This window comes from Elephantulus edwardii, unplaced genomic scaffold (genome assembly GCF_000299155.1).
Source record: "Elephantulus edwardii isolate Elephantulus edwardi_28Jun2011 unplaced genomic scaffold, EleEdw1.0 scaffold00302, whole genome shotgun sequence".
Lineage (NCBI taxonomy): Eukaryota > Metazoa > Chordata > Mammalia > Macroscelidea > Macroscelididae > Elephantulus > Elephantulus edwardii.
This window is the reverse complement of record NW_006400052.1, coordinates 1,727,980-1,754,889: the sequence shown is the minus strand read 5'-3', so window position 1 is coordinate 1,754,889 and position 26,910 is coordinate 1,727,980. Positions and strand designations below refer to the sequence as shown.

Below are 26,910 nucleotides of genomic sequence, written 5' to 3'. Positions count from 1 at the left end.
TGTACCATGATGGCCTGTGTGTTGCTATGATGTTGGAAGCTATGCCATGAGGATTTCAAGTACCAGAAGGGTCACCCTTGGTGAACAGTTTCAGTGGAGCTTCCAGACCAAGGCAGCCTCAGAAGCAGGCCTGGGGTCCACTTCTGAATTAACAAGCCCTTGAACGCCCTCTAGACAGGGAAGGTTACTGCTGGACATAGTGCTGGAAGATGAGCCGCTCAGGTTGGAAGGACACAAAGCGCAGCTGGAGAAGGGCTGCCTCCTCACAGGAGTCCACTGTAGTGACCTGGACAGAGCAAAACGTCCAGCCAGTGAAGGACATCAGTTACCGATGTGGCGAGCCTCACAATGAGGAGAAAGAGCTGCAAACACCTACTCATAACTGTGCGATAACAAGCCAAGAATCTAAGAAAACGGAAAGTCATCAAAAAACACAACACAAAAAGATTGACATCCTTGGAAAAAGACATTTTACTGGAGAAGGTAGAGGGTCCGTGAAAGAGAGGAAGACTCTTATTAAGACAGACTGACACAGTGAGTGCAACAACAGCTCTGATCCATTGATCACAGGCTTGCTGAGTCATAAACAACTTGATGGCACTGAATAACAACATGCTCACCAAGGAAGGCACCAGCACAGAACCTAAGACCACAAACCCCTAAAAGTCAGGCTGCCTGAGTCTAACAGAGAGGAAGTAAAGTAAGGTGGTGACCTTACAAGAGAGGACTTTACTTCCTCTCTTTTGAGACTTCCCTTTCTCAACTCTAAAATGCCTGCCCCCCCAAATATAGTCAGACTCAAAGGAGATCACACGTGTAAAGTGCTTAGGATGCAGAGATCAATGGTGATTAATTTTATAAAACATAATGTATAGGAATGATCCTATGAAACCCAATGTGAATGAAGAAGTGTGTGAAACACAATTTACACAAATTTTCTATGTAAGCCAAGATAAGATAAAAAAAATCTAAAAATTTTAAAAATGCTTAGGTGCGTCTGATACAGGCCATAGTCTTCGCAATCACCTGTTATGCATCAGAGAGTTGGACAATGATCAAGGAGGATAGAAGGAGAACTGATGCCTTTGAGCTGTCGTGCTGGAGAAGAGTACTGAGAATACCATGGACTGCTAGGAAAACAAATAGATTTGTCCTGGAGAGGGTTAAACCGGGTGGCTCCTTGGAGGCAAGGATTCTGAGGCTCCGTCTAACTTACTTCGGACATGTAGTGAGGAGAGACCGGTCCTTGGAGAGGGACATCATGCTTGGGAGGGTGGAGGGACGGCGCAGGAGAGGAAGGCCCTCTATGAGGTGGATTGATTCAGTGACTGGGATAATTGGGATGGGAGTGTCAGAGACAGTGCGATTGGCACAGGACAGAGCGGAGTTTAGGGCTGTTGTACATAGGGTCGCTATGAGTCGCAGGCGACTCGACGGCACATAACAACAACAACAACAACTAGGATGGTATCTGTAAGTAAACATTTCAAAATCATTAACTATTATATTGTAATAGCCCATAAAGTACTGTAACAATTATAAAGTACTGTAACAATTAGACAACAGTTTAAATTAGAATTTATAAACTACACTATTATTATAATCTACATAACTATAGTACATTGACCTAGTTATTACGGGGTAGCCTTTAGGGAGGTGATAACCCAGAGGCCATGCCTTTCTGATCGTTCAAATCCACCACCAACTCTGACAGAGAAGGATGGGCAATTTCTTCCTGTGCAATTTACGGCCTCAGAAACCCACTGGAGGTTCAGTTATGAGCTAGTCCTGACTCCATGGCAATGTGAAAGACTGTGAGCTATCATTCACAGGCATAAACATGTTCTCCCTTCTGTCTAGTGATTATTTCTACCACCACAGCTCTGCTCTCAAGTTTTAACTACAACATCTCTTCCCCCATCATCAGGCAAGCTGTTCCACACACATCAGTGCCCTCTCCACACTAGTCCTTCCACTTTCCACCAGCCCAAACTGACTCATTCAACAAATATTTGAGCACCTGCTCTGTTGCAAGCAGAGCTGGGTTCTGGGATCTATTTCAGGCAAGACTTCTGTCTTTGCTGCCTAACAGGGAAGTTCAATAGAAAACCAGTACTGATGAGGGTGATTTGTATTGTCCCAGGAGAAAATACTGAGCTGTGGTAGTGGGTAAAGGAGGAGTGTCATGGATTGAATCACGTCCTCCCAAAATATGTGTCGACTTGGCTATGCTACGATTCTCAGTGTTCTGGACAAAAAAAATGTAATGTGGTAGCTAGATAATGATGTGATCATCCTTCATGATGTGCTGTTTTTATCTTTTGTAGAATCAGTGTGAGATGTAATATCCTGTCACAGTGCTAATGTAAGGGGAATTTCTGTGAGTGCAGCCTTAAACACCATTTGCCGACAAAAGATAAAAAGAGGAGAAGAGCAAGTACCTCAGTACTGCCAAGAAAGAAGAGCCAGAGTGGGGTGCATCCTCCAACTGTAGTGAACCTGCTAGATCCAGGAGAGAGGGATGTCAAGACACATGGAATATCAGGCCCACAGATGCTGAAAAGAAACAAGGACCTACCTCCAGAACGTAGGGAGAAAGAGGGACATCCCCTGGAGCTCGCAACCTAAATTCAGACTTCTAGTCTCTTAAAAGTGGGACTTTCTGTTTCTAAAATCATCCACTTGACAACAAAAACAAGGAGTTATGTTTCTCTGAGGAAGAGATGTTAGAGCTGAGGCCTAAAGGACAACTAGGAGAGAAAGAGTTCTCGAGGCAAGGGGAACAAAACAAGCAAAATTTAGGAAATGTGGGCGAACATGTCTCTGTAAAACCTGACAGTGTTATCACTGGGGTTGGTGTCACTCAATGTGGTAAGTCCCAGCATCATGCCTCTATGGGCTCCTTCTTATATCAGACCATACAGAGAAGCCTTAGTGCTGTTATAACAAAAATACCACAAGTGGATGGTTTTAACAAGCAGAAATTTATATTCTCAGAGTTTATAAGGCCAAAATTCCTAATTCAGAGTGGCAGCTCTCAGTGAAAGGGTTTTTTCCCCCTAGAGGAATGTCTTTGTATTTGTTTAATATACATGAGCTCAGTGTTCCCTGAAAATCTATATGCATCTTAGCATCAGTCTTTTCTTGAGTCTCAGAGGTTCTGAGCAAAGGGACCTGGAGTCCAAAGGAACCGCTCTGCTTCTAGTTCTTCTCTCTTGGTGGTAATCTAGTCCCTCTTTCTCTGCTCACTTCTCTCCTTTTAAAAAGTGATGCATGCCAACCCCCCAGGAAAACATCCCTTATTTACGGATTCCCAAGGAATGCTGGGTCCACAGATGCTGAAAGGATATAAAGGCCACCCTCTAGAGAAAGCCTTCACTTAAAGCTGGCACTCTCACCTTCAGTCTTCTAACCTGACAGAATAAATTTACTGATGACCTTGTGATCTGGTAAATGTGGCATCCCCCCTAAGCCCCTTATCAGTGATTGGATGACCACATCAGATGAAATATCAATGTACTACATAAATGCCAAATCCTTCAGACATGTGACTAACCTGACATACTTTCACAGGATACAATTCAATTCTTTACACTTAATAATGTTTATTAGCAATTTCATTTTAAAAATGTGTGGCATCATTATAAATTACTTAAATGTATTATTTCTTCAGTTTAAGAATATTACACTGTTTTGCAAAATTATTTCTGTACAGAATTATAATATTATTAGTAACTGAGTGGGAAACTTTTTTTCTTTTTTCCTTTAAGTACTACTTCTAAAAAAATTACTTGTAGAGGTTCTTAAATATTAATTACCCAAGTACTGTGACTAAAATATTTGATAAAATTAGCAACTATTAAGATCTGCTCAGACTATACTATTTTTTAAGAGAACTATTAGCTGATATTAGGTAAGCTTATTGTGTTTACCTTCCCACAGCACATTTTTACCAAATAAAAATTTAATCTATTTGCCTGGGAAAAAAATCAGCAACTATACAAACACCAGCAACAACAAAACTAACAGTGCATGCTTGTAGTGAAAGCTTTCAGGGGAGAATGCTGACAAAACCAAGTGATCTGAAGACTCACTGAAACTAGATAATAATGACTGCTCCAATCAGAGGATTCAACTCAACTCATTGATGGTGAGTCAGAACCCGATATCAGCTGACCCGCCAGTGAGCTTTCAGAGGCTGTAAATTACAAGACAGCGGACTGCACACTGTTCTCCTGAAGATCCACTCCTGGATTCAAATCACATGTTTTGGGTTGGTAGTGCAATACCTTACCTCCTAGGGCCACCAGAGCTCCATTAGAAGGTCCTAAGAACAAACTAATGTACTGTTCAGCCTTGTAGGTATCACACACCATAGATGGCAACTTGTAAGCTTTTGACCCCAGATGCCACCCACCAAAGAGGATGCAGAACACTGGTTTTGCGGGGTGTTGTCATTTTGCATGCATGCTCTTACTGCCTCCTCCAGAGCAGCTTTGTGAGGTAGGGGTTAGTCACTGCTACCCTTGAAAAGATGAAGAAAATGAAGATAGTGGAGAGGTAAACAACCTGCCCAAGGAGACAGAGCCAAACCAATACACCAGGACTGGGCTTCAGATCTGCCGGGGCTTAGCCTCCAGCCCCAAGACCCAGTCTCCTAACCCACTGTCACACTGGTCTGATTTTCACACACCTCCGACTTTGTGTGGTACGGATTCCTTGTAGGTCAGTACTGGTTGGTACACTGCCAAGAGACACTAAAGAAAAATAACTGGACCTGCCGCTCAATGACAGGACTTGAGCTCAACCATGTCCCTCCTGGCCTCCTTGCTTTGTAGTGTACAAGCCACCGGAGTTCAAGTGAATCAATGTGTGCATGAGTAGGTTTAGGTGGGGTTTGCGGTTGTTAGGACATAAGGGAAATGACACTCAGTGGCCTGGCGGGGTCACGGGTGATAACATCACCTGGTTCACCACAGACTTCCTGTCCCTCCAGCTTCTGCGACACCATGTTCCCCCTCCTGTGCATCAAATGCAGCTAGCTGCACTTTTATGTCCACTTTTTTAGCCTTTATCTCAATCTATCTCCCGCCCACTTTGCAAGTTCCTGGAATACAGGGATCATGTCCAGGTCAGTGTATACTACAGCCTCCTGGGAGATGTTTACGAACGAGCCAGCAAGCTGCTGAATGCGCACTGAGTGTCCCCGGACTCCAGTCAGACTGCAATTTAGAGCTCATTGTGTGCAAAGCACCACATCGCTTTGAGTTTTCTCATCTGTAAAAAAGACTGCACCCTTTTCTCTGAAAAGTAACTCAGCTGATGCTGGGTCCTGTTACATGGTCAGAAATTGGTAGGTGGGGAGAGAAATGAAACAGAGGAAGGTTGGGAAATGGGAAAAGGGACCATCTAAGTGGTGCCCTGGATGGATGATGGAGAAGAGGACTTGGGGAAAAGGTCTGACTGGCCCTCATACTGGATTTTCACGCCTGATCAGGGCCCCAGTAAACATGCCATGGGGAGTGAGGCCAAAGCATAAGAGAGATGCTGGGTTCTGAGAGACAAGCCAGGACTCAGCAGGGATCAGGAGGATGGATTTGGGTATTCAGATAAACCATGTATAAGGCAAGATTTCTCCAGAGCCAACTCAGCCAGTACACTGGAGTTGGACCTGGCCTCTGTGCTCCCAGCTTGTTTCCTAGACCTGCAGAAATCGTAATAATCACCCAAGAGTTAGTGCATTGATTCAGATGGATACAAGGTAGAGGAGAAGTGCTCACATAACACCTGATCTTAAGGAATCAGTCCACGCCAGGAGTAAAATGCCTGCAAAGAAAGGACATGACTCCACGACTTTGAGGTGGGGAGGCTGTCCTGGTGGCCAGGGACTTACAATGACAGAGGCCATATGGCTTTACATACAGCCTTCAAGTCAGCAACACACATCACACAAGACTGGCAGACACTGGGGTGGCCTCTCATGCATTCACTCTGGAACCACAGTTAAACAGACGACTTTGATCATACTGCTAATTCCTTGGCTGTGTAACCTTCAGGAAGTTACTGAACCTCTCTGAGCTCCGGCTTCCTCATGGGTAAGCTGAGGATGATACTCTTTGAGTGCCTATCAAAGAGCTGGCATGAGGATTAAACGAGTCCATGCATGTAAAGTGCCTGACCCCAGGAGCTGTCATACAGCTAATAATAAACAACTAGAAATTGCTAAAGAGTGCATTTAAAGGCTCAAAAGACATATCACATTAGACAAATCTGCTGTCAAGGACCTCTTTAAGGTACAAAAGAACAGAAATGTCAATTTAAAGACAAAGGTGTGCCTGACTAAAGCCATGCTATTTTCCATTGCTTCCCACGCTGGCAAAATTGGATGATGAATGAGGCAGGCCAAAGAATAAAGATACCTTTGAATTGTGATGTTGGTGAAGAGTACTCAATATGCCACAGACTGCAAAAAAGAACAAATCTGTCTTTGAAGACACACGGACATCGTGCTTCTCGGAGACGTGGACTTTTCTCACATGCTTGGGGTTTGTTGTCAGGAGGGGCCAATCCCTGGAAAAGCACATCATGCTTGGAAAGGTGGGCGGTCAGAGGAGAGATGACCATCAGAGGAGAGGTGACCATTAATGGAGTGATGCAGTGACTGCAACAATAAGTCTAAGTAAGACCACACAAAACGGGGTGGGAGAGAAACCTTATTTCTGCCTTTTGTACAGGGTTGCTATGAGTGAAGGCAACTTGATGGCACCAGACAAACATCATCATATAGATCGCTAGTAAAGAGATGCTAACAGATTGAGTTGTATCCCCTCAAAAGCATAAGCTGAGATCCTAACTCATAAACACGATTCTGTTTGAAATCAGGGATCTTCTTTTGTTATTTAATGAAGTCAAACAGTAGAGTGAGGATCCTGACCTGCTCACATCTGAGCTACAGAAAGCAGAACAGACACAGATAATCACACAGAAAAAAGACACCATGTAACTTCCCAAGAACCACCCTACAGGACACTCCCCAAGTTCAAACTTTTAGCCTCCAGGACTATGAGACTCTGTTCTTTAAAGCCAGCCACTGGTGGTGTTTCTGTTATGGTAACACAAGGTCACTATGACATACAGCTCCACATAAGGCCCAGAGGGGAGGACTGGACATTCCCAGCCATGACCCTGGGGAGGGACAAACCAAAAAGAACCCATTGCTGCTCAATGACTCTGACCTCAGAGGTAAGAGGAGAACTGGGGTTTCTGAGACTGTCCATCTTTACTGAAGCAGGTTGACACATTTCTCCCACGAGCTGCTGGTGGGGCAGAAGCCCGGATCTTTCGGCTGGCAGTGTAGAATTTTAGCCACAGCACCACTACAACTCTTTGGAGAGGAACCAATCATTGGTCTTGACCAGACAGAGGCTTTGCAGAGCAGGGGAGGATCTCAGAGGAGGCAACTACAGGGCTGAGCAGGCTGAGGGGTTGGAGCTTGACTCTTCCCACTCACATCCCAGCTCTGCTCATTTCCAGTGACTGGGCTAGAGACAGTATCCCAAAACCCACATCCCTTCACGGAGAGAACAAGAGCATCAGCCTCAGAGCAGGAGGTGAGGCAGGCCAATCACGTGCCAGAGCTCCAGGACAAACCTTTCCACAGTGCCAACTGTCACAGCTCACAGCAGTGATCGCTCCCTGGGACGAGGGGATTAACCTGGGGGCTGCTGGACAGAGAGGGAAGCCAGACAAAGGAAGTGCACGCCTTAGTCCTAGGCAACAACAAAGACTCACAGGCAAGAAAAGAAGGCCAGATCCACAGGAAACAGATCAGTGGGGCCTGGGCATTTTTGTACCAAGAGCCTCCCATGTCCCTCAGCGTCATCAGAGACTGAGTGCTCACCACATTCATGTAACACCTGATGCGGTGGGCACTATCATCACCTTTGTCACAAGGAGATGGCTGCTGAGGCTCAGAGGGGAGACATGACTTGTTTAAGGTGACATGAACCTGACCACTGCCTCAGAGGCTGGGAGTAAGGTGTGGGCCAGATCTTGGTGCATTTTGTGGATAATGCTAAGAACGGCTAAAGCCACCCAAACCAGGGTGGGTTCTGCGGTCCTCTGCTCACACACAGTGCAGAGAAGAGAGCCCCTACTTTGCTTCCTCAGAAAAGTCAACATCCACCCTTCCTGGAGGTACCTGTTTGGTGGGGAGTGTGGAGAGAAACTAGGCTTTCTCAGCCTCATGGACTCAGGGGTTTCAGCAGCACTGAAGGAAAAGAGCCCCGCGAGAAGGTATCTCAGCTTGCCTGCCTGCCACTGCCCCACACCTCTTCTATCAGGGAGACTCACTGTCTGGAGGAAACCCCAGATACCATTCTCTTCAGCCTTTCCCACACTCTCTGAGGAGGTACGGCTAGTAGCCCCATTTTATAAGTGGAGATCTGGTTTTTGGGATCAGAAAGTGTCTCTGAAGAAGTGACATTTAAGTGGGTATCTGAAGAAAGCTAAGAGCAGCAGGGCTGAGGGCAGAGGAACCCCCAACCTATTACATCCTCCTAGTGGAAGGGGGCAAAGGTGGGACAGAGCCAGTGGGGCTGAAGTACACTGAGGGAGGGCACTTAGGGGGCCATAGCCTGCTCTTCCCTCCCAACCAGACCCAAAGTTCCAGGCAGGGGGAGTGTGCACAGCAGCTGGGATGACATGCCAGATGGAGCTAAGCCAGGTGTTGCAAGACTTGAAGCTGTGCCTTAGTTAGTCTCCTCCTGACAGCCTAGTATCATAAGAAGAAAGCGGATTTTGGAGTCCAGAGCTCCAAGTTGACAGCTCTCTGAGCTCAAACTCCTTGCCTCGGATGGGGAGGCGGGGGAAATCCAACACTTCAAACTTCATTGTCATCCTGTCAGAACTGATGTACAGCTGACCATCACATAGGAGAATGCCCTGTCTTTCCCCCCAGCAGCCACTGGTGGATTCAAACCAGCAGAGAGGTTTTGCCTTTGGTTTAGCAGCACTCTCTGTGGACTAGGCCACCAGAATTCTTTAATAGAAAAGTACTACCTATAATTCAGGGGAACTCTGTGGCCTAGTAGTAAGGAGGTGGTGCTGCCAACCTAAGGCATGGAGTTCAAATCCACCAGCTGCTCTGTGGGACAAAGATGGGCAAGCAAACTCCTTTCGTGCAATTTACAGGCTCCAAAAATCCTCTGGAGGGTCAGCTATTAGTTGGTTCTGACTTGGCAGCACATAACCCCACCACTTTTAACTGTGGTCAGTCATGGCTTGTGTATTGTTAAACCATGCTGTGGTATTTTAAACACTAGCAGGGTCTCCCATGAAAGAAAGGTCTGGTAATCTACTTCTGAAAATGAACCAACACCCCTGTAGTTCCACATTTTGCCAAATAACAGCTAAGCCTGTAAGAAAAATATTAATCCCAAGGACATACTCATTCCTCAGAGCAAATAACCATACAAGATCAAAAGGAAAGCATTTAGCCAGGGATAAAGTTCTTAAGAAGGGATAGGAAAGGATGAACAGAAACAAGAATCACAGGCAGGAAGGGGGAAGAGTGCTAATGTTATTGTTCTTGTTCTATGCTGTCAAGTCGGAACCGACTCACAGCTGATCCACCAGTGGGTCTTCAGAGGCAGTAAATCACATGGGAGGAGACTGCCCATCTTTCTCCTGTGGAAAGGCTGCTGTATTTGAACCACGTGCCTTTGAGTTGGCAGCACAGCTCCTTACCATTAGGCCACCAGAACCCCCTACTACAATGTGGGTATTATAAGAGAACTTTCATGAGTGGTTGAATGGAAACTTAATTTGTTCTGTCAACTTTCACTCAAATCACAACAAAAAGTTAAAACAAAACCCTACGGATCACAAGAGAACAAATGCTGAAGGTGACCCGCAGGCCTGGAAAGCATTCAAAACACACAGCGGCCACCACATGGTGCATGTTACCTACTGTGAAGAAGGTGCAGGACTGGGTTCTCATGGGGTCACCACGCATCAGAGGTGACTCACCAGCCACCACCAACAACCAGAACCTTCTTTATGGTGCGGTATTAAATACAGTAACGGGTGGGAACTCGCATTGTAAATCATGAAGAACTTCATGATATGAAAATCAGGTCAAGTTCCTTCAGAGAGCCACCAAAAGGATGATCACCCGTCACATCAGACACCCAACTCTCAAAGAGACACTGCACAGGACACTAGACGCCCCTAACAGGCTGCCCCTGAAGAGCTGTTTAGAGAAACTTTTATCAGATGATAAGTAGCACTCTCCAAGCTCTAGGTGCTCCCCTATTTCCAACAGGATAGGGATTCCACAGTTGCTGGGTTGAGATGTGGGATGACGTGGCCAAGGTCCCACTTTCCTCTCGGGCATGAGCAAGAGCCTTCCTGACCACTGAACACTAAACGATCTGCTAACAACAGGAAAAGGAGTTCTGGTGACGTAGTCTACAGAATGCTGCACTGCTGACCAAAAGATCAAGGGTCACCAGTGGCTGGAATCCACCAGGAGCTCCCCTGGAGAAAGATGGGCAGTTTCCTCCTGTTAGGTTTTATAGCCTCAGAAACCCAATGGAGGGTCGGTGTGAGCCAGGATTGACTTGATGGCAGTGAACTGAGTGAAATGATCAACAGGAAAGGGAGGAAGGGAGGTGGGAAGCAGGGAAGCAGCTCCAAGACAACAGGACATCCAATGAAGGAGGTTAGGAAAAGGGCAGGCAAGCGGGAATGATGTGATGGCTATCCCTCCGCCCTCGTAATCCAACCTGTCCCTCACACTTCAACCTCCCAACCTTTCCCCAAGGCACTGACTAGCATCATGGTTCCACCAGAAGCAGCCAAAACGGCACTGTCCCTTACAGTAGCCACTAACCATTTATGGTGATTTAAACTTATTAAAATGAAAACTCCAGTTCCTCAGCTCTATGAGCCACTGTGCAGTCAGAAGTCACATGAGGGCAATGCAGACACAGGGCATTTCCATTACCAGGCACTCATGCAGGGCACTTATTATCTGCTGCTACTCATCCTCCTTCTATGTCTCAGGAAAATGAAGACAAGAGTTACCAGAGACTTATCCCTTCAAGCCCTTTTCAATATCCTTGGACATTTCCATTATTCTGTTATCGGAAGTTCTGGACAGCCAGGTCAAAATTCCTAATTGACTAAAAGCAGCTATCCCTTCACAATACTTAGGGGGCATGGAAATCTAGAACAGGTAGGAAAAGAGGAGGAGGAGGGAGGCAAGAATGGTGTGCGCGCGCACACACACGCGCGCGCACACACACACACACACACACACACACACACACGGCAAGTACAGCAGAAAGCCTGTCAGGAGAGGAATAGATTTAATCAATCACAAGTGACCTTTCCCTACGCTTGACTAGAAGACAGCAGAAGAGGACAGCCTATGGCAAGAGATTGCTCCATCCCAATCTTCCAACCTTGCTGCTTTGACCTGTTTCACGCAACTCCCTTTTCAAATGGTCATCCCTTCCTCCCTTTCTTTCTCCCTACTCAAGAGAGTCCTCCTAGATTTCTCCCTTCTTTTCATATCACACAGGGGATGAGAGCCAGTCCTAATTCCACAACATCTATACAGATTCTTCCCAGGGCTCTTGCCAGTTCAGGCCCTTGCAAGGTCACTCTCCACCCCGAAGGTCACTTTCCATTCCTTTCCTCCACCTTTTTCTCTCAACAGTAGGCAATATTCCTATTGCCTTTTTGAAAATGTCAGGTCCAGTTACGTAGCACTTTACATATATAATCTACACAAAACCCTGTAAAGTGGCCACTGTTAGCATTTCCGTTTTACAGGAGAAAATGGGGCTCAGAAAGTTGTAGTCCCTTCCCCAAGCCCACACAGCTAGAAAGTGGTAGACTGAAGTTATGAATCTGTGTGACGCAGTTCTAGAGCCGGCCCTCTTAACCTCTTTAGTTCAAAGTTCTTCTGAATACCACTGCCTGGAGCCTCTAAACTGGGAGATCTAGCATTTGTAAGAAACTAGGGCAAAGTGGCCTTCTCCCTTCCCCTTAGCAGTTCAACAAATATTTACTGAGCAGCTTCTCTGTCCAGTGACAAGAACAAACAAGTCTTTGCCTCAACATCCAACTAGGAGAGAAAGGATTAAACTACTTTTCACGCAAGTCATATTATTTGAAAACTATGGCAATGTAGCAAAGAAACAAAACAAACCCACTACCACTCTGACACACACCTACCAGGAAAGGCAACACAGAACTGCCCCAATGGGGACTCAGAACCGGAATCTTCATCAGAAGCAGCCTGTCACATCCTTCTCCCCGGCACTGTTTAGTGAGTTCCAACCACCCATCCGTCTATTAGCAGGATTAATACTTAATTCAATGAGCCACTCAACTCAAACAAAAAGAACTACAGAGTAATATAAAATCCCCTGAGTTTAAAAGGTAAAGTGTGTTTGATCCAAGCTTTTTTTTTTATTGGCTTTTGTTTGTTGTTTTATTTTAATTGCTCCCTCTGCATCTGAAATGTGAACAATGAGTAAGAAGAATCAGTGCCTTTGAATTTTAAGAAATAAGCCTATGCTGGACAAAGTGCAAGCACAGTGTTTGCTTCTTAGAGTCAAGAATGGTGAAACTTCGTCTCACATAACTTTGGGCATGTTCTCAGGCAGGGCGGAGGTTAGGAGAGAGAGGGAACTTCAACAAGCTGGACTGACACCTGACTGTAACAATGGACTCTTAACAATGAATCTATCGGAGACGGTGAGGATGGCACCGGATACAGCGAGGTTCAGATCTGCTGTTCACAGGACTGCTGTAAATCGAAGTTGACTAAGTAACACCTAGCAACACAAAGAACATATAACCTCCGGGGAGCGCAATGGTTAAACCCTCGAGTAGCTCCGCCGCTGCTTGAGCTGAAACATTTCAGTCTTGGAAACCTTACGGGACAGTTCTACTTTGTCCCATAAAGGTTGCTAAAAATCAGAATCGACTCAGCATCACCAGTTTTTTTAGAACTTTTTAGTTTTTTAGAACTTTTACTTCTAAAAGCACAGGGCAGGGGAATCTGATCGCACTCTTTCCTTAAGGGAGTTTCTAAAAAAAAAAAAAAAACTTTGCAAGGGAGCACCTTTACTTCTTCACTGAGGTTTCATTCTTAAACTTAAAAGGGGGTTGTCTCGCCTTCCCCACTGTCCCTCACAGTGAATGTCCTAGTAGAGGACAACCCAAGAGGCGCTCCACGACCGTCCTCTATCAAACCCACGAAGGAGGCGTCTCCTTTACTTCGCCCCAGGAAGCAGTTCTTCTCTGGAGTGTCCTCTCCAAGTGGCTCTCTCAGTCCTTGCCCCTTCTACGGCTGCCCTTTCTTCACTCCCTGTACACTCCACATCGTGAGAGTTCCTCCACCCCTATTCCCGCCCCACATCGTGAGAGCTCTCCAATCCTGTTCCCACTTACAGAAAACTCCTTAGGGGCCCCAGGTACTCACAGAGCTGGACAGTCCCCGAGTTCCAAGTTGTCGCAGAAGCAAGAAGCCAGTCTGGCCCAGGGTTCGATTTGGCCCCCACACCTTCGAGGCAACTACAGACATCGCCATCTTGACTACTAGATCCTCCTACCGCCTGGTGTAGACTAGGGGCTGCCACTTCTTCAGCCTGACTCAGCTTGCCAGCACCACCCAGCCAAGAAACCACCCACTTCCGGTTCTGGCGTGACTAGGATGTAGAGATGAGTGCACAAAACAATACAGCCTCCTCAGAAAGTCTAGGACTCCCTCGTTGTCATGTCTTTCGTAACAGGCAAAGAAGAGGGTGACCTAAACAGAGCCTCAAGGCTTTAGGGCCCCGGGCCTCGGGAAGAACGACTGCACACCAGGACCCGCCCCCTCGCCTCCGCTGCCCAATGGTTTTCCCAGGATGGGGAGGTGGGGTTGGGCGGGACCAGAATGTTGGTAAACGCGGAACCACGTGCTGGCGCAGAACCCCGGTGAGCGCATGCGTACTCGGTGGGAAGTCGTACGCATGTGCACTGCGCTGAACGGAAGCTAGGTTGCGGAGTACACCTGAAGTCTCAATTGATGGAGTTGGCGATGCAGGTAGATACACGGATCATCAATGAACCTGGAGTTGAGGCTGGACTTCGGGGTTCCGGCTGCAGCCTCCGGCACTTTGCTTGCGAACAGAATCTGTTGTCACGGCCAGATGGCTCGGCCTCTTTCCTGCAAGGTAAGAACTCTGGTCAGATCTACAACATTTGCACGAGTTGTTTGTGTACAGCGCAACAGAGTGCCTTCTTTCCCCACGAGAGTGGCTGAGAATGCCGCCCTTATACCAGTGTAGAACTTCTCATCTGGTTGGATATTAGATAAGCTAGGATACATATATCGTTCCCGACTAGAAAGGGGGAAAGATGTCTCAACTTTGGTAAATTCTTACCTGAATGAGAGCGGGGCAGACCTCCTCATGAGAATACCCACCTGAGCTCATTGCCATCGAGTCGGAAGCGACTCTTAGCTAACTGTCCATTGGGTTCCGAGACCCCAGAATCCCAACTGAGCAGTAGTTCACGGAGCCGCTGGTGAATTCAAACCGCTTGAGAGGTATAGCCTTTGGGTTAGCAGCTCCCTGCCCATAAATAATGAACCCTCCAAAATAGGGGAAACTTCTCCAGGCTAAATAGCTCCGTAGATGAGATTCCTTCGCGCTCTCCCCATATGTATGTTTCAGCTGTACATTCCAGATTAAGGTAACCTTCCCATTTGTACACCTCTAGACTGGCAGATCAACAACAACCCTAAACTGTAACCATGATACTCTTTTTTTACTCAGTTACCCATAAGACTGAGAGTAGTGTAGTCCCCCTAGGTTAAACATTACCCCCATCTCATCCCCACCAATTGTGTAAATATTGATACTGAGATACATCTCCATCTGAATAAAGACTGGGACAGGTCATACCTATTTGGGAAATACTTCTTCCCTGAGTTAAACAACTCAAACTGGATTTCTTACTTGGTCCATGACTTCAAAAAACAAATAAATTCTTACTCCCACTTTACAAGTGGGAATATTGAAGCCCAGTGAAGGAAAATCAGGATACGAATGTAGAGAGACGGGAAAGGCACCAAAACCCCATATGGATATAAAAAAAGCGATAAAAATAAAGTCAGGGGATGGAAGGACAGCAGAGGAAAAAGGAAAAGCGCCTGGGAACACAGACTAGAGAGGTATTGAGGGAGGAGAGGGTTGGGACCTGATAAAAAGAGGAGAAAGCCATAAACCCTGCTTTCATGGGGTTTACTTTCTGAGGAAGAGAAAGAAGATATAAGATATATAAGTAAATTAACAACATATGAACAAGTTTTGTAGCTGAATTATATTTAACTTTAGCACAAGGAAAACCGTCCTGGTGGCACAGTGTGTTAGGCACTGCATTATAAACCAGAAAGTTGGTGGTACACCTCTTCCAGGTGCTCCATGGGACAAAAATGAGCAGGCTTCATCCCATAAAGATTTACAGCCATGGAAACTGAATGCAGGGTTGTATTCATGAGAATCACCTGAATGGCAGTGAAGTTTTGTGCAGAAAGGATCCCCAGTGGTACCTAGTGGTAGGTTAAGTATTGGCCTGCTGACCAAATGATTGGAGATTCAGACCCACCAGCTGTTCCTCTGATTAAAGAGGAGGCAGTCTCTTCCAGTAAAAACGTACAGCCTTAGAAACCCTGAGGGGGTGTGTTACCTCAAGGGGTCTTTCTGACACAGGATGGACTCAGCAGCAGTAGCTTTTGTTTTAGGTGTTAATGCAGACAGGAGCTCTGGTGTCACGGTAGTTAAAGAATTTTCGTTCTTACCAGAACATAAGTCCTACCCACTGTAACTAAGAGAACAGTGAGGCATTCTGTTTCTGTAAAGCTTTACAGCCTTGGAAACCCTACAGCCAATTCTACTCAATCCACAGGGTCACTGTAAGTTGGATACAATTTGATGACAGTAAGTTGAGGGGGGAAAAAAGGCCAGAGCGTTTTCCATATTATAAAAATACATGCAGAGAGTGAAGATGATTGTGATGAAGAATTTGATGATGAATCTGGCTTCAGATTTGAGAGCAAATTTATGTAACATTAAAGGGCAGGTAGGAGTCATCCTGGGGACTCCATGTATAGAAAAATGCTATAGAGAAAAAAAATCACCTCCTACTGCCATCAAGTCAGAACTGACTCAGAGCTGACCCTCCATTGGTTTTCTGCAGCTGTAAATCACAAGGAGATTGCCTATCTTTCTCCCGAGGAACCAACTGATGGATTTGAACCACCAGAAAGGCTCAGTATTTGGGTTAGTAGCACAACACCCTGCAGACTAGGTCACCAGTCCTTCCTAAAAATAAAGTAGGAAAGGGGAATAGAGTGGGCTAAGGAGAGCTGTAATCTTAAATAGGATGGTCACTTAAGACTTCACTCCTGTGATGATGATGATGTTTGTAGGAAATCCGAAGGATGCAAGAGGATAACTTCAACCCCTAGAGAGCCTGCGTGTCAGCAGAACCGCCCTCCATTGGGCTGACATTTTTTTCAGAAGTATCTAACTGGGCCTTTCTTCCAGAGTGTCTCTGGTTAGGCTCTCACAGTGGCCTTTCCATTAGCAACAGAGCACATTAATCATTTGCATCCTTCAGGGGCTCCTGGATCTCCATCGTTAGGTGCTGTCAAGTCGGTACCAAAATGTAGTGATCCTGTGTAAGACAGAACGGAACCATGCCCAACCCTGTACTGTCCTCACAATAAGCAAACCCTAAAGCCACAGGCTCCCCAAGCTAAGAGGAGTCCTTTCAAACCCTCAAAGTTGTATTCAGAGTCCCTGGCAAGGTTGTTAAAATTACAGAATTCCAGAACCCACTTCATACCTACTAAAGCTTACATACTTCACTTTTAGTTAACTCCTAGAGGAGTTCTGTTGCATAACAACATATAAGGAGCTGTACTTGAGGTCCATGCAATTCACACTGCAGGTGGTTACCCTGGGGTACGCTGGGGTGACCTGAGAAACGTTGAGATGCCTGGTGCCCTAGAAGCCCTAAAGGTCCTGGGCATCAACATCTTCTCACCTCACATGCTTCCTCATTCCATTGTGCAGCCAGGGTTGAGAGCCACTGTGTCAGTGGTTTGCAACCACCATTTATTTACTTTCATTTTTTTTTCAGAGTAGAAACTGTCAGGCAGAGCACATCACAAGTGGAAATGGCAGAGCTTAGTGAAGCCTTTGTTCTCTTTAAGAGTCCTGGTTACGTAGTATATGATGTGTTAGGCTGTTAACCAGAAGGTCAGTTATTCGAATCCACCAGCTGCACCATGGGCGAAGGGTTTACAGCTACGGAAACCTGGTGGAGAGTCACTATGAGTTGGAACTGACTCAAAGGCACTAAGTTTGGTGCACACACCTTTGTGTGTGAGCTTGGGGTCATGCTACAAAATGGAGATTATGGTCGGAAAAGTTTTGGACCCCCCCCATTCTGGTCCAGATGTCCCATATTGCGATAGAAAAAACAGGCCTGACACAAACAACAGTCAGCTGAGATTACACAGCTAAGCTGAGGCAGAGAGGTCTGGTCCCCAGGCTGTTTGTTTCCTCCTCCTCCTCCTCCTCCTCCTCGCCTCTGTCAAACCCACTCTAGGGGGAAAAGCAAGAATCCAGCAGATAAGCACCCCTTTCTCAGATGTCCCGGTTGCTGCAGGGATTGGGGAAGCTTTGGAAGGACCAATTGAGACCAGCTGCAGTAAAAGAGACATGTGTTAGCTCTCAGGAAAAACTTCCCACAAAAGCAATACCATTAGCTAAAGTTTGTCTCTTCTTCCTATGCCATCTTCACAGTCTGTCCATGGGTACAGTTGGCACAGGATGGGGCAGGGTTTTGTTGTGTTGAGTATAGGGTCGCTGTGAGTTAGAGTCAAGTTTGATGGCACCAAACAACAGCATATCATCCTCACTCCCATCAGTCCGTTGGTCTTCCTGTGGTGGCTGGCATGTTGCAGTAATGCTGGAAGCTTTGCCACCAGTATTTATTTGATTTTTAACAAAAGTTTATAAACAGGTTGGGTTTTCATTCGTTCATTGTGGCATATTCTACTTTTGAAAGTGAGCCGCGTTAAAAGTGTATGGATTCACAGTAGAATATTGTCTAATGGAGTGCTGGAAGTGGTGTCTTGGAGACTGGGAAGCATTGAGATTGCACAGGAACATTCTGAATGTTTGACAGGCTCGCAGCTCGGCATCCTTGCACCCTCTCCACGTACTAGGCTGTGTTCTAAACCTCTCACGTGGAGTCACTCCTGTGATGCTCATAAGACCGTGATGAGGAAGAGACAATGAAGCCCTGAGAGCAGGAACCCAGTGGCACGGGTTTTTCCCAGTCTAATAACTTTTTTGTCTTTGACAGAGCGCGGTCTCATCATCTCTCCTATTCGTGGAAAATACTTCCTTACATTTTCTTTCTCTGGCATGTTTCCACCTCACACAGGTTCTAGCCTCCTCAGGTTTTGCTGTATTTTTATTATCCTCATTTTTCAGGTTAGGGAGCAGAGACAGGCCAGGGGTGGCACAGGGAGATCTGGCCGACAGGATTCATGCCCATCCTGTTGCGGACCCACAGGGGGCCCAGATGCTGACTGGGTGTGGGTGACATCCCTTCTTTTTTTTTTATTATTTTTGTGTGAGTGTACCGTCAAATCAGATCTGACTGGTACAGGAGGAGATTGTCCCTCCTTTTCCCGGCAGAGCATCTGGTGGATTCGAACCGTGCGCCTCTGCGATTGTAGTTGCAGCTCCTTACCACTAGGCCACCAGAGCTCCCCGGGTGACATCCCTTCTTGTTCTCCTTCCAGGTGATACCTCTGTCTTGGCGGGTGTGTATGGGCCAGCTGAAGTGAAGGTCAGCAAAGAGATCTTCAACAAGGCCACACTAGAAGTGCTCCTGAGGCCGAAGATCGGGTTGCCAGGTGACCATGCCCAGTGGAGCCTCTGAGCAGCCCTCACTCATCTTCTCCCTGGCTGCTGTCTCAGCTCCACGCCTCCCTCTTCTCCCTGAAAGACTTCTGTCTTTCTCTGTCTGTCTCTGTTTCTGCCACTTCTCTTTGCCCCCACGTTTTTCTCTCCATCCACTGCCCTTGCGCTCTCCTGGGCCCTGCTTTGCCTTACTCCCTGACCTCTGCCTCCCTCACTTTGGGGGTGCTGGGCCCACTGCGATGGGAGTGGGATATAGCATGAGACATGAGAAACCCCATATCTCCCCACCCCTTGATCTACTTCTTTACTGGACCTGGAGGGTACAGGGGCGGGCAGATGACACTCAGGCCTCCTTTCCCACTGGAAATCCACCATCAGCCAGGGCTTGAGGAACCCTAGGGGTATAGTGGGTTACATGCTAGGTTTGCAGTTCGAATCCACCATCCATGGCAGTGGAAAACAACAAGGCAGTCATCTCCCATTAAGATTTACAGCCTTGGAAACCCAGTAGAGGGTCTCTGGAACTCGGAATCAGCTCAGCCTTAGTGGGTTTGGCTTTGGCTTTGGCTTGGTTTGAGTAAGTTTCTTGAATGGAATAGTCTCATCCCTGCCCTGCACTCCCCCAGGTGTTGCAGAGAAGAGCCGAGAGCGACTGATCCGGAACACATGTGAGGCGGTGGTGCTGGGGGTGCTGCACCCCCGCACCTCCATCACCGTGGTGCTGCAGGTTGTCAGCGATGCTGGTTCAGTATCCTTTTCCCTGTTTGGTTTCCTCCTCTTCCTCCTCCTCCAGGAAGCCCTCCAGGATCTCCCCAATTGTGTTCCTTGCTGATAGACACATTCCCTCCCTCTCCTAGCTAGAAGAGGACCTTAGCTCACTGAAGAAGAATAGCAGACAGGTAGAGTACTTGCTGTATGCCAGACTCTGTTCTCAGCACCTTACACATATTAACTCAGTTAATATGAACTCAAGTTAATGCTCAGGGCTGACCTGTGAAGTAGATGCCATCCTCGTTTTGCACTTGAAGAGACTGAGGCAGCACAGTCACACAGCTTAGTCATTGCCCAGACTCAGGACCCAAGGAGCTTGGTGGATGGGTGTTCTTATGATCCCGTTTTTGTTTGTTTGTTTTTGTGTTTCATTCATATGCATTGTATTTCATAAGATCATTCCCAAACGTATTTTATAAAATTAATCTCCATTGATCTATGCCCACTATCACCTTGTCTTTTCAGATCCCCACTGGATTTTTCCTAAATTCCTTCAGTTTGTCCCTCTGATCACCAAACTCTGTGACCCCGGGAATTCCCCCCATCCTCACCCTCAGTCCATTTAGATTTTTGTATATTTCCTACTACGTATCCTAGGTTTTTTTTGTTTTGGAGAATTTTTTTTATTTTAATGAAAGTTTACAGAGACTTTGGATTTCCGTTCATTCATTGTTGCACACTTTCCTCCCTGCCCACCCCTCCCCCAGTGCGCTTTTCTCTTTGAAAAGTATAAAAGAAAAAATTCTTTCATTGTTATACAATCCACCCCCAGTCGACTCCACTTTGCAGCTTTCATTCTGGACTCAATAACACCTAATCATGGGCACTTGGGTTGTTTCCAGCTCTTTGCTATTGTGAACAAAGCCACAGTAAAAATAGTGTGTGAATATCTGCTTGGGTGGCCAGTTCTGGTTTCTTTAGGGTATATTCCCAGTAGTGGAATTGTTGGGTCAAATGGTATTTGTATTTCCAACTTGTTGAGAAAGTGCCTTACTGCCTTCCATAGTGGTTGCACCATCTTACACTGCCACCAACAATGAATAAGGGTTTCAGTTTCTCCGCAACCTCGCCAGCATTTGTTGTTTGCTGTTCTGTTAAATTTTATATTTTTACTGGAGTGAGATGATATCTCATAGTTGTTTTGATTTGTATCTCTCTTACAGCTAGGGATTTTGAACATTTTTTCATGTGTTTGTTTGCCATCTGAATGTCTTCTTTGATGAAATGTCTAGTCATACCTGTGTCCATTTTTCATTTGGGTTGTTTTCCTTTATCGTGTTGTGGTGCTCAAATATTTTATAAACTCTAGATATAAGTCCCTTATCAGATATGTCATTATCAAATACTGTTTTCCCGGTCTGTGGCTTCCCTTTTTACCTTGTTGGAGAAGTTTTTGGATGTGCATAGGGATTTGATTCTTAGATGGATGGTCCCATTCATCTGTTTTGTCCTCTCCTGGTTGTAGGTTTTTCAGGATGCTTGGAATGTTGCAGATCAAGGGTAAAGTATTTTTATAATTATTAATAATGAGACACACAACCAAGAATGAGATAAAACAGAGAGTAAAGACAGGTGGCCAACAGTTTCATTGACTGAAGGGCCCCGATTCCAGCTTCCCTCTATATTGAAAATCAGGAAGTAAAATGAAGCCAAGTTCTTTCTACTGAAAACCTTCCCTTGACTCAAGATGGAAGGGTCAGCAAATATAATGAAAGAATCCGGTAAACCCTTAAGGATTGCCTTGGTGCCTCAGGGTGAATTCCATCCTGAAATAGCATTCAATTTATTACAAATATTTAGTATTGGCTTCCCATATTGGAAGACTTTATATTGTGGATTAGGGCTTCTACAGTTCTAAAGAAGTCCTTGGTTTTAGTCCTAGGTCCTTGATCCACTTTGAGTTGGTTTTTTTATATGGTGTGAGGTGTAGCTCTTGCTTGAGTCTTTTGCAGATAGTTTTCCAATTTTGCCAACACCATTTATTAAAAAGGCTGTTGTTTCCCCCCTTAACTGATATCATCTCCTTGTCAAAAATCAGTTGACCATAGGTAGATGTGCTGATTTCTGGGTTCTCAATTCTATTTGATTGATCTATGTGTCTGTACCGGTACCACGCTGACTTGACCACCACACAGTGTGGTAGGATTTGAAATCGGGGATTGAGATGCCTCCTACCTTCGTTTTAAAAAAAAATAATTTTTTTTATTTTTTTGTGTGTACCATCAAGTCAGATCTGACTAGTACAGGAAGAGATTGTCCCTCCTTCTCCAGCAAAGCATCTGATGGATTCAAACCATCCATCTCTGGGCTTGCAGTGCAGTGTCTTGCCACAAGGCCACCAGAGCTCACCTTGTTTTCTCTTTTTAAGGAGTGTTTTGCTTATTTGGGGCCTCTTTCTATTCCAAATGAAATTATTATTTTTGTGTGTGTGTACCGTCAAATCAGATTTGACTGGTACAGGAGGAGATTGTCCCTCCTTCCCCGGCACAGCGTCTGGTGGATTCGAACAGTGCGCCTCTGGGATTGTAGTTGCAATTCCTTGCCACTAGGCCACCAGAGCTCCCCTGGGATTGGTATTTGTATTGGGATTGCATTGAACGTATAAATTGCCTTTGGTAGTATTGCCATTTTCACAATATTGAGTCTTCCTATCCATGACCAAGGTATGTTCTTCCATTTGTCCAGGTCTCTTTTTGTTTCTTGAAGTAATGCTTTGTCATTTTCTTTGGATAGATCCTTTGTGCTCTGGTTAGATTTATTCCCAAGTATTTAATCTTGTGATTAGCTATTGTGAAGGGTATTGTTTTTCTTAGCTCCAGCTCTTTGTCACTGTAGAGAAATCCAGTTGATTTTTGTATGTTGATTTTGTATCCTGCTACTTTGCTGACTTGATCAACTATGTCCAGTAGTAGTCTTGCTGAGTTTTTAGGGTTTTCTAAGTATTATGATCCCATTTTTAAGGTGAGGAAACTGACATGCAGAGAGGGAAAGTCACTTTACTCAGCATCACCCAGCCAGAAGGCAGCAGAGGCAGAGCTCAAGCCAGGCCTGTCTGACTTCATTGACCTTGACTCTGCATTTGGGTTAGAGGCTCAGGTGCAGGAGTTTAGCCTGGAAAGATTCCCTACAGTTTGGGAAGACAGGTTAAGAGTGAAGACCGGAAACTGGCATATATTTAAGAGCCCCACTGGTGCATGGCCCAACAACTAGCAGAGAGAGAAGATCTGTGTGACCTTTATTTTATACAGAAGGGATGTAATGGGGGCAGCAACAGACCTGGAATTCTTATCTGTGCTAGATATTGGGGGAAAACAGATGAGAAAACTGAGTCAGGCCCTGCCGTGTGACTCCAGGGCTTCTGCTGTGTTACGGTCATGGCCCTGCCCTAGACTGTGGCTTCCCCAGGGACAAGGTCTGCTGTTCCTCTTTCAGCCTGCCAGCTATATCACCTGATACTGGCCACAGGCATAAACTTTGGAAAGCTTCTGGTCCTCAGTGTCTCTCGATTATACTGGGCACATAACATTGGCATAAAGTTGTTAGACTATCATGTTTTTCCATTTAATAGAGGAGGAGGAGATTGAAGCTTAAGGACAATAATTCACTTGCTCAAGGTCTGACACCCAGGGTCATTTGATTCCATAACACATACTTTTATTAATATGCACATTTTTATTTGTGAGATTGGACATTATTCTAATGGTTACTATTTATATTTTCCCTTTTGAAATTATCTGTCTGGCTCTTTGTTTTTATATTGTAATTTTTTTGTACTAAATTTCTATACTTGGTATAAAAGCATTTTACTTTCACAACATTTAGAAATTTTTAATTTTTATGTTGTTAAGTCAGTCAGCTTTTTCCTTCATGATTCTTCCACTACTTTTTTTTTTATTTCCCCACTACTTTTCTGCTTAGACTATTCTTTCCCATTCCAGAACTTTTAACCACTCTGCAATACTGCCTTTCTATGATAGATTAGTGATGCCTACCACAAAGATCGACTGGGTACTGTGATAGATTTATGATGTCTGCCACAGGCACCAGCAAGATGCATGGAAGCACAAATATATTCAGCTGGCCAGCCAATCATACAGTAGAAATTTTTCTTAATGGTTCCTGTGATACTAAGCTCCTGGCCTGTTGCCTGAATGCTGCCTGCATGGCACTGGTGGATGCAGGTGTGCCCATGCGAGCCCTCTTCTGTGGGGTTACCTGTGCCCTGGACTCTGATGGGAATCTCGTGCTGGACCCCACAGCCAAGCAAGAAAAGGTAGGTGAAAGCCAGGGGTGCTGGAAGGCAGTCCAGTTACCCTCTCCACTTCTGCTAGACCTCATTACCAGTTGGCACACTCTGATTTACTCATCAAGGTCCTATTCAACTGCAAATACTAGAGACCCAAGTCAAACTATCTTATTCAAAAAAGGGCTGCTGGCTTTTATTACCAAATTCAGAAAGAGCAGGGAAGGCAGTAAACTAGGACCTCAGACACCTGATTCTTTTTTTCTAATCCCTGCTTTTTTCTGCATATCACCTTCATTCTGTTTTTTCCATTGTCTTTCTTGGGACTGGAACTGGTTCTTTGAGCTTCCCTCTTAAGGTTCAAAAGCAAAGGAGAAGAGAAGTGAGCTTTCCTAACCAGCTCGCATTCATAGTATCCTAGGATCTGGTTGTTCCGAGTTTTTTTGCCCAGGACTCTAATGTTCATATCCTGTCAGTAAAACAGAAACTGCTCAGAGTATCTCAGGCAAAGTGATGCCAGGCTGAAGCCTGCTCCTGCCCTGTGCTGTTGGAGACATTGTCACAGTTTTTTCTGGATGACAGGAGAGGTCCTGCCTCTGCCATGGCTGCTTGCGGTCTAGAGCCCACCCAACCACAGCTTCCATGCAACCACCAGGAAGCTCCTGTCACTGTCAGAGAGATGACTATAGGATGCTTTCCTCTCCCTTCTTCCAGTCTTCCACCAGATTAGTGGTAGAACCCAATTGGCAAAGAAATCTGAGACCTTAGCTGACACCTAGCCCTTGTAGTATGGAGCACAGAAGGGCAGACAGGAGCCCGAGGCACCAGGTAAATGCCTAGCACTGTGGCCACCCCAGTGAGCAGGAAGCTGTGCTTTGAACGTTCCCATGAGAACAAGGTGGTTGGAATGAGTAGCATGGGAAATAGTTCCTCCAAGGGAAGGTAGAGAGTTGCTTCACATCAGCAAGGGATTCAGGTGTAGACACTTGATTTATGGGCGCCTGGCTGTGGGAAGGACAAAATCTTGAGGCTGAGGCTCTGGGCCCTCCTCCTATTTTGGTCTGATTTTTCCTGAGAATGCATCCCAGGTCACTAACCACCTTCTGTCCCTAGGAGGCCCGGGCAGTTCTGACCTTTGCCCTTGACAGCGTGGAACAGAAGCTGCTGATGTCTACCACCAAGGGGCTCTACTCCAACACCGAGGTATCAGAATCTCCCCTCCCACCCCCAGGAGAGTGTGGCCAGGAAGTCTAATTTCATTCTCCAGTTCTGTGGAGAGCTCTGGTAGCCCAGTCCATATGTTGCACTGTTAATCCAAGGGTTAACAACCTCTCTGCCTGTTTGAATCTACTATCAGCTCTGAGGGAAAAAGAACAACCTCCTCCCGTGTGCTTTACAGCTGGAAACCTACTGGAGGGTCACCTCCATGGTAGTGACTTGAGAATGTCCTGTAGCTCCCAGAATCTCATGCCAGAATCCATCTCCTGTTGAAATTGGAAGTAAGGAGACATAAAAAAAAGGAAACAACCATAGCAATCTAGTCACCTCCAACTCAAAGGGGATTTCACGTGTGTCAGGGTAGAACTCTGTTCCACAAATTAATTGACCACTCTTTTGAAAGTAAATCACCAGGCCAGCCTTCCAAGGGCGTCTTGGTGAACACAAACTTCCAACCACAACTGTATGCACCACCCACCCAAACCCAACTACTCAGTAACCCTCCATCAGGCTTCCCAGCCTGTAAACCGTGAGGGGAGGAGGCTGCCCATTTTCTCTTGCAGAGCAACTGGTGGGTTCAAACTGCCAACCATTTAGTTAGCAGCTCAGTCGGTTGGTTATACAGTTGCTTACGCACCAGCCAGGGACTCTGGAAATGGTCTTGCAATCCCCCATCACCTGGAGGAGGTTGTAGGTTTGGGGATTCTGGGAAGCCATGAAATGGGCAGCGTGGAGTGTGGGTCCAGGACAAGATCCCCACACTGACCAAGTCTCTCCCCTCCCAGCTTCAGCAGTGCCTGGCCGCAGCCCAGTCTGCCTCCCAGCATGTCTTCCGCTTCTTCCGGGAATCACTGCAGAGGCGTTACTCCAAGAGCTGAGGCAAGAGCGGTGCAAGGGCCCTGCTGCTGTCACTGCCTCGAGTGTAAAATAAACCAGTCACCCTACCTCACCTCTCTGTCGCACATGCTTTTGTGAGGTGATGGTGAGGAATTGCAGGGCAGGGGACAGAGCCACTCCCTGAGGAGCCGAGGGAGCTCAGACACAGCCCGCAGGCCTAGGAGGCAGGGAGAGCTGAGCCTCGTGGACAGCACTACTGATGAGTGTCACACTCCTGCGTGAATGAGTCAGTGTGCCTTGCTTCCAGCAACTCCCTGTGAAGCACGTCCTGGGAATTGGCCCTCGGAGTCAAGGAGTGACAGATGGGTTAGAACAAGTGGTTAGCAGACAGAGGGAAAGTCTGTGAAAAGTGGGGACGGAGGGCAAGAAGAGAGTGGATTTGGAGAGTGCAGTTTAACGTGTGAGTCTGGGAAATCACCACAGAGAAGCTGCATGGAGGAGGGAAGGACCATGCCCCGGGATACATGTGGAGAAGACGACTTGCATGCTGGAGACCAGTGTGGCTCGAGGAAAGTGACCAAGGGCTAAAAGAGGACCAGGGCACCTTGGACAAGAATGTGGCTGCACGTGCTTCCTCTGTCCTCCCAGTAACCCCACGAGAGGAGCTGTTGCTACCCTCCCCATTTTATAGATAAGCAGACTCAGAAGCCAGTTAGTTCATCACTACTTCCATTGGTGACACCCAGTTTGTCCATGGTCAGTCCTGGTCCATAGCCCTCATAGACAGACTGAACCCAAGGTAGCGGTATCCACACATCGGGGGCTGTAGTT

General features: G+C 46.2%; 2 protein-coding genes across 2 annotated transcripts in view; one reads left to right on the top strand and one right to left on the bottom strand.

Moving 5' to 3' along the window:
* BCKDHA (branched chain keto acid dehydrogenase E1, alpha polypeptide) overlaps positions 1–13,609 on the bottom strand; it is a 29,547-nt gene extending 15,938 nt beyond the window's left edge. The window contains exon 1 of the mRNA XM_006900954.1: positions 13,502–13,609. Within this exon, the coding sequence (XP_006901016.1) occupies positions 13,502–13,609 (108 nt within the window). The remainder of the gene's footprint in view (positions 1–13,501) is intronic.
* A 480-nt stretch (positions 13,610–14,089) lies between these two features.
* Positions 14,090–26,120, top strand: EXOSC5 (exosome component 5). The gene is made up of 6 exons (XM_006900918.1): positions 14,090–14,237; positions 18,890–19,003; positions 19,637–19,758; positions 23,914–24,054; positions 25,138–25,227; positions 26,028–26,120. Exons 1-6 carry the CDS (start codon positions 14,090–14,092, stop codon positions 26,118–26,120), a joined length of 708 nt encoding a protein of 235 aa, XP_006900980.1.
* The last annotated feature ends 790 nt before the right edge of the window (positions 26,121–26,910 follow it).

What these genes read in the sequence shown, in the direction of transcription:
- EXOSC5 (XM_006900918.1), top strand. Translation starts at nt 14,090, where the DNA reads ATGGAGTTGGCGATGCAGGTAGATACACGGATCATCAATGAACCTGGA. An exon ending in TTGTCAGCGATGCTGGTTCA is followed by an intron (nt 19,759 to 23,913) that starts GTATCCTTTTCC and finishes TGTGATACTAAG; the next exon opens with CTCCTGGCCTGTTGCCTGAA. An exon ending in GGCTCTACTCCAACACCGAG is followed by an intron (nt 25,228 to 26,027) that starts GTATCAGAATCT and finishes CTCCCCTCCCAG; the next exon opens with CTTCAGCAGTGCCTGGCCGC.